The following is a 12,342-nucleotide window of genomic DNA, read 5'->3' as shown; positions in this document are numbered from 1 at the left end:
AACCCACAATCTGAGTCAACCCCCCCTCATGGGTGCATGTGACTAAAGCCTAGGTCTTAAGGAAGAAGTCCTCTTAAGTGTCCCTTGAATCTACTTCTTTGTCTGTGTTTTATAAAGCTGAAAGATGGAGTAAATTCCTTAATGTGTCTGCTATTAAGTAATTCAATTTGGATAAAGGTGTTGCTTTAACATGGGTTGGTTTAACCTAATGTTGTCCAAAAAAAGATTCACCTACCATGTTTTTTTTTTATTTCCCATCACCAAGTCTAGGAAGTATTTACAAAGTTGTTTTTTTTTTTTGAAAAGTTCTTTTTTTCTACATCTAAATGTGTAGTTTATTAAATCCTCTGTGTTAATCTATAAAACTTTACAAGAGAGGAAATCTGACCAATGCAGCTTTTCAAACTCAGTTTTTAGAAGTTTTCTGCAAGCCATGGCTACTGTGCAGTACTGTGAATATGGGTTCTCTTTATTTTGCTCCAGATGAGAATTTTTTTATTCTAAAGTTACGGCCACAAATACAACCGTCACTGCATGACGGGGAAGCTTCAGCTGAAATTTGAAGAGTTCATGGCATGGAGTGATCTCTCCTTGGCATGGTCATGAATGGGGACGGCGGCCGTCAGGCGTGCAGAATGGCTCATTTTTTATTCATTTGGGCAGCCGGTGGCACTTTATATGGATGACCTTCATCAAAAGATATTTAAGTCCAATCCAAATTCTTCCCTTCTCCCTTTCCCTTCATTCAGTAAGTTATAAGTGCAAAATAACATCTGGCTATTAATAATAAAATAAAATGATCTGGAGGGCCGGATATAATTACCCGATGGGCCTGAAGCGGCCCCTGGGCCTTGACTTTGACACGATCAAACACTGTGATCGCGTTAAATCATACCAACAGTTATCAGCCTGTGGAAATCTTCTTAATTGAAGCCAGAGGACAGAAATATCAGCTGTGGCTTTAAGTATAACAAGAACTTGACTTTAAAATTTGAAGAGTTCCGTTTAAAGTCTTTTCCCTCAACATGGTGACTTTAAGGTCGGAGCGAAGCAGCGGCAGCAGACCAGCGGGGGCTTTCAGAAAGCACGATTGACTCACAACGCAGCACGGGTCGTTTCAAAGGTGGAGAGGGGGGTGGGAAGAAGAAAAAGACTTCTCACTCCTTGGGTCTCATGGGAGAATACACATGAGGCCGCTCGCGCGATTTCAGCTCCGACGGTGCGCCCGCTGCGCTTTGAGATGGTGAGTTTTGCAGTAGGAAGGCCTGGGGATCCCTTTAAACCTCTGACTGTGGTGCTCCAGTGCTGCCTGTATAAATTAAACATGGCATGTGGTGCAGAAAAGGCCTGGGTGAAGGTCAAGTGCTGTAGGAGCAATATTGTAAAAATGGCTCGGTGCTTGTTAACTTAGTTTATCTGCTGGAATACTGAACGCTTTGAAATTTTCCGTACTGCTGCAAATCTTTCAGGTGTGTAAATCCTAATAGAAGTGAAAAATAACATTCATCTGAGAGCTTTCCACAGCCTACACCTGTGGATACGGGAGTTTCAGATCCAAATAGAAGACTATTGTAAAAATTGTGCAACCAAGTGTGTGCATGATTCTGCTCATGAATTCAGCTGTTTGTGCTGTGGAGATTGGAAGTCTGCTACGACATAATGATCGTCTCTACGCTGTGTTTACTGGTAAATGTTGGCGTCTGCCGTATGAATATTGCTGTGAAATTGTCCATCAGTGGAAGCACTTTTTTTAGAACACACGGCTCCCTTCATCGCAGAAGCATAATGCCACCTGACACACAGCAAAACAGTCGTATTCCTGAGTGAATTTTATTTAGAATTTTAAACAAAAACCCGAAAAGCTTTTTATTTAGCTATTTAAATTTACTGTAGTGATGTATAACAGTTAGAAAATGGATTCAAAACGCTAAAAAGAATTTCCTCTCATTTATTATTGCATAGATGTCATAATTTAAATAGGAAACTAACCTCCATGTCTGAAAAGAAAGATATTTATGCAATTCTAAGTTTAACGATTCTCATTGGATCTGTTGAGGCTTTCTGACCTCAAAGGAGCTACTGATGGGTTTCTGCTTTAGTTCAGGAGCTTCTAAAGAACCAATGTCTGCCGGGTCAAGTCCATGAGTCGCAGTTTTATCATCTAATGTGGCATTAGTTGATGTAAAACGCCATGTGCTGGGCGTCTGCAGAGAATCCCATTTAAAATCTCTCCATATTGACCACGCTCCCTTTACCCCACATCCCTTTACTGATACCACAAATCTTCTAATAGCTGGACTGTTAAGTTTTCTGTAGCTGACTGCAGCCCTTCAAACTCCTGCTGAACCTCTGCACTCAGCCCAGTGAACGTTCACACTATAGTGATTCTCCTGCTACCTGTACCGCGGAAATGTTGGAAGCTTCATACTAGGAGAGCCAATCACTTGGAAATTAGGATCCCAGACTCTCAAGGAAGGGTGGAGAGCCTCAGAATTGATGTAGCTTAATGTCCAGTGTGAAAAATGGTAAGGTCATCAAAATGACCTAAATTAAAGGCTTTAAATATTCAAATCTTTGAATTAATTCCATATGAATACTTTTTTCTTATTTTAAGTTTACTAACTAAAGACCTATAACTTATTTTTACAATTATTGTAGTTTTTTAGGATTCACCTTTAAATCCCTACCATGATTATGACTTGCTGCAGCACCCCAATGTTTTTCTGCTACATTATCTCCTTGGAATTAATTTGCAAGCGATCAGCATTGTTGCTGATGCACAAGAACCTGTACGTATCCAAGTTCCTCTGCAGCTTTTCCTCAGCTGCAGCATATGCCGCAATCTGATGGGAATGCAAATGGAGAACAGGTGTAGAAATGAATCCCAGATTGCAGCGTTGGGAGGTCTGCCCTTCGCGGAGTAGGTCGTTATATCACAGCATAATGTGTATGAAAAACGCCACGAAGGCACCTGCAGGAAGCAGGCAGTCCTGATATGTGGTTTAGAAAGGTGTGCAGAGGAGAGCTTGTCAGTCTGAAGAAGGGTAGAAGGCAGTTTTAGGTGTCTGAATAACTTCTTCACGAGTTATTTTTGTTGTTTTTTTTCGTGAGAGTTTAGAGGTGACACCCGCTCATAAACATCAGCTTCACAGCAGATGAAAACAGCACCGTTTCCCAGCCTCTGCTGTCCGTTATCTACTTTTGTCCACAGGTATTGAGCCATTTACCTAAAGTAATTACAGTACCTCCACTGAGCTAATTGGTACTCTGGGTTCTGTCATGTATTGTGGCTACCCTCTCAAACCCCGATTGCTTTTCGTTTTTGGCGGTTCATAACCTAAATCTCAGCCTGGGGTGTCAGATAATGCTTTTAACTGACATGATTTAATCTCACATCAACTGATTTGAACAAAACCTGCTCATGTACCTGCAAAAAATGAATATGTTTGAAACCGGCCCTCAAATGCGTACGTGCACTAAAAGATGAGGCATTATCTCTCCACTTTGTTCATGTGTCATGTTTTATGTTTTGAAGTGGATTATAGTGTGAGTGAGTATGTATGGAAAACCCCTCACAGTTGAAATTGTTTGTGCTTGTCAGGCTGTTTACAGATCCTGAGCTTCCTAAACTACACAAATATCTTTTTATGTTCTGCTATAAAAACAAAATAAAAAAATGCACAGCAGAAAAGACAGATCTAAGCTTTATTTCTTTAATTATTTTAGTTTTGAAGGAAAATCTTGCAGTTTAACCTTTAGTAACCTTAAATATATTTAATTGGAAATGTCTCATTTAAATATCAGAAAAGTAATTTCTTGTTTATCTGTATGAAGAGGAAAACAACTGATTTCTATATTTTTACAGCTATTGTGTTTAAGTGGATTTTGATGTTAATATTCTTTGATTTTTGCATTCTGCATATTTAAAGTCAACTATCTTGTTAACATTGTTGTATGTCAGTTCATATTGTGGCTAACCTGTTCTTTAAAATATATTTTTTTGTATGTTTAGAACTTTTATGTCAATTATTCATTTTTAGAAATGTAAAGAAGATTCATGTCAGACTATTGCTCACAACTTATTGTCATCCGTTTGTCCATGTTTCTTCCCAGAGTTCCTCTCAAAGTCGAGCAGGCGAACAACGCTCGAGACGCCTTGGCCAAAGCCGTTTACAGCCACCTCTTTGACCACGTGGTGACCAGAGTTAACCAGTGCTTCCCCTTTGCCTCCTCCACCAACTTCATTGGCGTGTTGGACATCGCTGGCTTTGGTCAGTATGGAGCCACACTTTATTCTACAGTAACCGTTGTTACATTAGACTTTTTTTAACTTTAATTCTAAACAAGCTGTTAACAAAAAGGAGCGGTTTGGTAATGCATTGTAGAAATCACAGGTCTGCAACCTTTAACAGGAAAAGAGACATTTGAATCTAGAAGGAGCCATATAGTCTTACTTTAAGAAATTTGGGTTTGCATTCATGACCTTCTTTTTTATATTTTTAGGCACAAGCTAAAGCAAAAATATAAAAAGAACATAGCATCTTTCAAAATGTTTTTTTTTGTTTGTTTTTTTTTTGACAGGAGCTTAAATAACTTATTTTCAAAATAAAAGACGCCCTGTGCCAAACAGGACCATCTCTGTACAGCTCTGGGAAGCTATTATCCATTGTCGTGCAGCATAAGATAATATATGCTTTTAACTCATAAAAGATCAAAGTTTTGCTTTCCATATAAAATCTGTTCATTCTGGAGGTAGCGTTGAGCAAACAAGACGTCTTCAGGTCAACAGGAATGTAAAAACCTACAAGTTTATCATCTCAGGCATCAATTTATAAATGTAACTAATATAAATTAAATAAATGCTGAATAAACAATAATTGTTTTAAGCAATTGCCATTTTCTTTTTCTTTTATTTATTTATTTTTTGTGATTTTTTTCCCCTCTTTGTCATCAGCAGTCTTACACTGCTGGGTTTTGTTATTTTAGTTTGGGTAGTCTTGATTTCTGGGCTTTGTTTGTTTTCTTTAGGTAGTTTTGGTTAGGAGCTGCTGACTCAACAGTCGACATTAATCATCGGTGCCTCCACATTTTTGAGAATGAAAGATCAGAGCTTTTAGTAAAAAAATTTGAAAAACTGACTAAGAAAATTATGTTTTTTGTCATTTGTATTAGTTTGATGCTTAAATTTCTATCACAAGTTAATTTGTAAAACCTTCTATTTCACCTCTATAGCGAACCTGATTTGGATGACTCACAGATAACATACATGCAATAACTGTCTTGTACAACCAGTTTCAGACTGTTAGCTTTAATATTGATTGCACACAAAGGTGATGGAGTTCAGTGTGTTGAACATGCATTTTCTTATTGATAACCTTTGACTTTCTCCTTCTGCATCTTGTGTTTTTCAGAATACTTTGAACACAACAGTTTCGAGCAGTTCTGCATCAATTACTGTAATGAGAAGCTGCAGCAGTTTTTCAATGAGCGCATTCTGAAGGAGGTGAGAGCCGATGTCACTCTTCTGGATTAGGTTTTTCAACAAGGAGCATCTTTTCAAACAAGCTAAAGTCAAATAAATAAATAAGCATATTTTTATGAGTTTTTTCTCTCATGTTTTTAGTATCTGGCTAACTCAACACTTTACTGCAAGGCTCAAAAGGAAGCTTTATTTATTTATTTTTCCTCTGTTTTGTAATTGTGTGAATGCTTAGTAAGCTTTCACAAAATAGTGATTCTCCTGCTCCTTTCTGTACGTTTTTTGGCACATAAAAACTCATTACACTTTCAGTGATTTCAGCAATCTTGGTATCAAAACGTTCAGCATGTTCAGGAAATTACTGCTTGTACTTTTGTTATTCATAAACTTCATAGTTTTTGAAATATTTAGCAAAATATGCCTTATTATAATCTTTTATACTAATTTTACATAAAATTTTAGCAAGATACCAGCATTTTTGGTTAAATTTGTTTTTTACTGAAGTTTTTTTTCTAATGCTAATTTGGACTTTGCCTAATATTTCAGCTACATGCTAAAGTTTTTGGCTATTTTGTTATCTATTGAGATTTTTATAGACTAATTTAGAGTTTAGCTTCTGCATTAGCAACAGGCTAACGTTTTTGACTAATTTAGTTTACTGAGGAATTTTAAGCTATTTTGGAGTTTAAGTAGTATTTAAGCAACGAGCTAGCTTTATTCTGGTTAATTTGGCATCTACTAAGGTTTTCTGGGCTAATTTGAAGTTTAGCTCATATTTAAGCAACACACTAAATATGTTTGCAAATTTAGCATGTATTAGGGATTCTTAAGCAATTTTACTACAAATTTTTCAGAAATTGAGGCCAACTTCAGCGCTCTTTCATAGTTCTTTAATGAAATTTCCAGTCTATTAGCAAATTAAACATTTTGCCAAAAGCTTTTGCATTTTCAACTAATCCCTTTAGAAATTAAAGTAAATTGCGTCACCATTTTCAGTCAATTATCTTCAACGACTTCTTTCAGCCAAAAGCAGTCATGCTATTATTATTTCAGATAATGCAACTTTTCTAGTTTTTTTTATATATATATATATATATATATATATATTTTAAATGGTAGTGCCCTGCCTTTTACCTTTCCAAGTGAACCTATTTATTCAGAAAAATACTAGAGTAACTAGACTGTTCAGCACTTTTGGTTCAATACTTTTTTTTGTTTTTCAAAACATGTTTAAAAATGAGTTTTAGATCCCGACTGCATTCAGAACTGTTTATAGACTTTAAAAAAAGGCCGCTGTGAAGTGCTTTCTATTGTGTTTGAGTTGTATTTAATCCTTCTTTAGGAGAAGTCTTGGACTGAAATTGTCCCATTGACATTTTCCCATTTGAAAAAATTGTTTGCAGAACATCTGTTAGCAGCGAAAGCTGTAACCTTTGAGATGCTCTTTTGTTTTGTTTTTTTCAACCAAAATGGAGTTGTAAGAGCCGAAAACCTGGCCAAGTGGCGCTCGTTAGAGAGCCAGAATGCCCTCCAGGGGACACCGGAATCATCCTTGTTCTCATTAGACCCTTTCTGTGCATGCCGTGAATATCTTAATGGTTTCTCATTAGAAATGTCTGGAATGCCTTGCAGGAACAAGAGTTGTACCAGAGGGAGGGGCTCGGAGTCAACGAGGTTCACTATGTCGACAATCAGGACTGCATAGGTATGAGCCCACTCATCATTCAGCACCTGTGATTGTTCATTCAGAGCAGCGGAAGTTTGTTCATTTTTCTGCACTTGTGTTCATGGTGTCTCCCTGCAAAAGTGTTTATTGCGTTGTAAGCTAAAGCTTCTCTCAAAAGAAGTGCTTGGTTTATTGACTCAAATTTACAGACATTGTTGGTTTGAAAACATTCAACACAGCTTGGAAACATTTAAACTTTTTCAGTAACAGCATGGAAACAAAAACTCTTCAAAATGGGCCCAAAAGTCTTGACTCAATTCTCCCACTCATAAAAAACCTCAAAAGCCTTTTCCCCGCGGTATTTATGAGACCATTGCTGCTGGAACCACGAACCTAATTCAGCGGAAGTGGAACAGCCGCAGCGCGACATAATGAACATCCGACACAAAGATAGATTTTTGATTCAGGACTAAAGTTGACATTTTTCTCCTTGGCTTTACATGCGGTGCATGACTTAACCTTTAAGAGGCTGATGCTTTGTTTCCACCTTCCATGCTTTTTGGCTTCAGTACTGTGCTTTTATTCATACGCTGTTGGAAAAGCAAAGAGAGGTCTATTTCTGTTCCTCACGCGTGATGTGAAAGCATTCTTTACAAGAAAAAGCCACAAATTTTAATGTCATGACTGTTTCTTTTTGTTGTGGGGGTACTTTAAATAATCTCCCTTAAAACGTGGTTAAAATATCCAAATTATTCAAGGAATTGTCATTATATTTCAGAGGTATTAAGAACCTTATAAGTGTTATTATCTTGTGAGAAGTCTAATGTAATGATATCCATCATACAGACTAACAAAACAGTTATGCTAAAAGCACAGAGGTTTGCCAAAGCTTTAGTCCCCAAACAGAGCTCTCACTGCACACATCAGTATCACACAAAATGGTTTTCTCTGTTGGACAATACCTGGACTTTTAATTCAGTGTCATTGAACTTGCATTTCTTTGGGACATAAAGATCTTAAGTAGAACCTTGGTTAAAGGGAATCGTTTCTGCAGTTCATTGGAAATTTGCTTATGAATTGTGGGCAGAGAACCCCCTCTTTCCCTTCTTGTTGTTGAGAGCTCTCTGTTTACACCAGGGATCTCAAACTCAATTGACTTTGGGGCCACTGAAGGCAGAGTCTGGCTGAGGCTGGGCTGTATGGGGTTCCATTTGTGCCAAAAAAGATGTTTTGAACATTTGTTCATGTCTATGTACTACTATCTATGAAACGACAGGAGCTAACGACGCTAGCAACTGTTGCTAAAGACTTTTTTGGCGACACTGAAACAACAGGAGCTAACGGCGCTAGCAACTGTTCCTAACAGCTTTTCTGACGACACTGTGAAACGACAGGGGCTAACAACGCTAGCAACTGTTGCCAAGGACTTTTCTGACAACACTGTGAAACGACAGGGGCTAACGACGCTAGCAACTGTTGCTATGGACTTTTCTGACATCATTGTGAAATGACAGGGGCTAACGACGCTAACAACTGTTGCTAAGGACTTTTTTGACAACACTAGCAACTGTTAGCAATTGTTGCTAAGGACTTTTCTGAAGACACTATGAAATGAAAGTTTCTAACAACGTTAGCAACTGTTGTTAAGGACTTTTCTGACAACACTGTGAAACGACAGGGGCTAACGATGCTAGCAACTGTTGCTAAGGACTTTTCTGACAACACTGTGAAATGACAGGGACTAACGACGCTAACAACTGTTGCTAAGGACTTTTTTGACAACACTAGCAACTGTTAGCAACTGTTGCTAAGGACTTTTTTGACGACACTGAAATGAAAGTTTCTAACGATGCTAGCAACTGTTGCTAAGGACTTTCTGACGACACTGTGAAACGACAGGGGCTAACGAGGCTAGCAACTGTTGCTAAAGACTTTTCTGATAACACTGTGAAACGACAGGGGCTAACGAGGCTAGCAACTGTTGCTAAAGACTTTTCTGACAACACTAGCAACTGTTAGCAATTGTTGCTAAGGACTTTTCTGACAACACTGTGAAACGACAGGGGCTAACGACGCTAGCAACTTTTGCTAAGGACTTCTGATGATCAGATCCAGCGACAATAGCAAATGCAAAGTTTCAAGCATAAAGCAAGCTGAAGTATCACAAAGGAAATACGGGGGGCTGCCAATTTTTAGACCCCTGGTTTTTTACTCTCTCCCTCTAGCTTTCAACCCCACACAACCCTAGCCTAACATTAGCGGTGCAGCAAAAATGGTGAGCGATATTAGAGCAATCCAACCACACAGTTTTGATCCAGATTCCAGCTCAGACGAGGAAAGCAAAGACGTACATGGATCCATTTGTCTAAAAGTGAAGCATATTTTCTACATCACAAATACAATCTTTTTCAGACTGCATTTTTTCATGTGCTCCTGATTCACATCTATTTGAATAAACAAATGCACAGATATGCAATTTTGAGCTTCATTTTCTTTATATATGTCTGTCATAAGAAAAATTCTACAAGAACATGTTATAAACACCCAAAACTCAATTTCATTGGAGTTGGTCTTGTGTTAATTATACTTTTATTATAATTATGTTGTTCCTTTTCATCAGTTATCTTGTCCTTGGTGTGATTGGTTGAAAGGTTGCTACTTCCTTGACTGTCTTAGTAATGTATGAACTGTTTGCATCTTACACCCTACTTAGATTCCAGTAGACTTAAATAGTGTAATCATTTTTAGTTTTGTATTCATGAAGCATATAAAGTGTGTAGCACCAAATTTCTACCCATTTTTCAAGTTTCTCTACCGTGCCTGCGGTCTTGCTGGGCTCATTTCTGTGTTTGTACAGCCGGTTTGAGGCACATCGTTTTCATTCTGATCACAAACACTGCCAGCACTTTTCAGCACGTTTACAAGGGATGAGCTACAGCATGCAGTTAGCTATTGACTTGAATGCGCTGACGGCGAACATGCTTTCAGTCTTTCATGAGCGCCGCCTCTCTGCAGATTGACCTCTGGGCCTGTGCGCGTTTTCATGGACACACAGAGTGAAAAGGCAGAGTGATGAAGCCCTGGAGCGTTTTAACTTGTGTCCTCTCTGAAATGTGTCTTCATTACGCCATAAGCACACAGAGAGATGGATGTGAGGCGATTAGAGGTGAATAAGGTTAATTATGCTTTTTGCTGATGTCCCGCTCTGTGAAATGGCATCAATATTAGACGCTTCCCTACAGTGGCGTTGACTCAGAGTTTCTCTGCTTGTGGGGGTTAGATTAAGTGAAGTTACTTGTTTGTTTTTTTAGTCAATTCAGTTGAATAATTTGTGAGGAATCACAGTCATCTGAATGAAGAAGAGCTCCATTAACAGTTGGAGCAAGGAAGCGAGTTTTACTGCAACTCTGACAGGTGAATAGATGAAAAGACTGATGGGGAAATGAAAGACGCTGGGTTTTCTGCTGGGAATCGTATTGAAGCAGGAACCTGGATCTACTGTGTTCAGGCTTCATTTGGCCTAGTTTCAATGGAGCAGTGGGAGCATTTGAGTGCGCCTCCAAGTTGGTATATTTCAGGAGCCGTAACCGGAGAAAACATCGACTAGAAAAGTAACAGCCTGTGGAGTAACTTTTGTTTGTTTCATTGTTCAACACTTGAATTACTGTATATGTGGCGCGGAGAGTAAATTCTACAAATAAAAAAAAGAATTAATCATAGTATTAAATAGTGTTCAGAGTAAAGGATAAGAATATTCTGGTGAAATCTGCAGGATTTCTTTGAAAACCTTACAAAATAATCATCTGAACCCAGTGGCGGTCCGTGCATTGCCGAGCTAAACCTGCAGTCTTCCTCGTTAATATTTAGTTTTCCATTTGTAAAGCTAACACAAAATACGACATAAACAAACAACCAATTAATAAAAGGAATGGGCAGAATCTTATTAAGGTTATTCGATGCATTTCCTCAATAACTCGACAATGTCTGTGCTGATCAGCGTGACAAAGAAATAGATACAATTACAAAAAGAAAAACAATTTACAGATACAAGTAAAATCAAATCAAATCCTTTTTCGTATGTGTATTGTAATTCTTTATATATTTTAAACTTTTTTTAAATTACAAAAGCGAGCTGCTTAAATTTAATTCATCATTCAATTCATTCCATAATTTTACTCCAAGAACTGAAACGCATCTCATCTTAACATTAGTTCGAACCTTAAGCAGTTCAAAATTATAAAGACCCCTTAAATTATACTGACTAACTCTTAGAGTAAATAGTAAAACTCAGGGTTCCTGCAGGGTCTTAAAAAGTCTTAAAAACGTTGAATTTTAAAATGTGAAAATAAGGCCTTAAAATGCATTTTAAAAAAGTCTTAAATCTTGGTCTTAAAAATGGGGCAATTTGAAACTTTTTCTGTATGACTTTTTAAAGCTTTAGACCATCGCTCTTAACTAAAATCTTTTTTCTTTGTTTTCAACAAATTGGAAATAATTTGCTGAATGTCCGTACAAATGAAACTAAACACAAATAGGACGCTGTGTCTAAATTGTTTCAGTCTGTTTTTTTTTTTTTCTTGGACATTTTGTATTTTATAAATAATTAGACAAGATAAATGCTCCAATTAGCTATTTTACAATGTTTTTTTCGTTTTTCAACACACTCAGAAATGCCGTTTTAAACTATGTTCTTCATCCTAAAAAAGAGCCACAAGAACACTCTTTTCATCAAAGTGGATCTTTAATAATACAAGTTCTTAGAAAGTAGTTGAAGTCTTCGTAGCACAGGGTGAAAAAATGTTGTTTGTAGCAGTGCGGCTCACAGCTCAACTGGAGAATTACTTCGTTTTTCCAACTTTTGCTGTCAGCTTTATGGCAGAGTTGGACCCAATCAGTAAGAGGAAGAGATGGATCGAGCTTCGGCTCATAAGGAGGCAGTGCATGATGGATTAGAGACGCCTTTTTTATGTCTGGTTTGAGTCTCTGAATACAGGGAATTATGCAGCAGCCACAGAGAGAAACAGAAAAAAAAACCTCACAACGGCTGTATTTGTTTTATTAGAGGCAAATACCAAAGTCATCATAAAGCAGCACAGAGTTTACAACTGGGGGCCGGATTCAGTTTCTTTTTCTTATGAGGATAGAGAACGTTAAATCCACGCCCCTGAGCCATCCCTGAAGAAAACATGCGACACTT

General features: G+C 37.7%; 1 protein-coding gene across 12 annotated transcripts in view; it reads left to right on the top strand.

The window, feature by feature from the left end:
• Window positions 1–12,342, top strand: part of myo6a (myosin VIa) — a 136,139-nt gene that overhangs the window by 63,068 nt on the left and 60,729 nt on the right. For all 12 annotated transcript variants that reach the window (XM_024290722.2, XM_024290720.2, XM_024290718.2 and 9 more), the window contains exons 13-15: window positions 4,114–4,271; window positions 5,412–5,503; window positions 7,112–7,184. In XM_024290722.2, the coding sequence (XP_024146490.1) occupies window positions 4,114–4,271; window positions 5,412–5,503; window positions 7,112–7,184 (323 nt within the window). The remainder of the gene's footprint in view (window positions 1–4,113; window positions 4,272–5,411; window positions 5,504–7,111; window positions 7,185–12,342) is intronic.

The sequence above is a fragment of the Oryzias melastigma genome, linkage group LG24 (genome assembly GCF_002922805.2).
Source record: "Oryzias melastigma strain HK-1 linkage group LG24, ASM292280v2, whole genome shotgun sequence".
In the NCBI taxonomy this organism is placed as follows: Eukaryota; Metazoa; Chordata; class Actinopteri; order Beloniformes; family Adrianichthyidae; genus Oryzias; species Oryzias melastigma.
The sequence above is the reverse complement of the archived record's forward strand: the minus strand, read 5'-3'. Positions and strand labels throughout refer to the sequence as shown.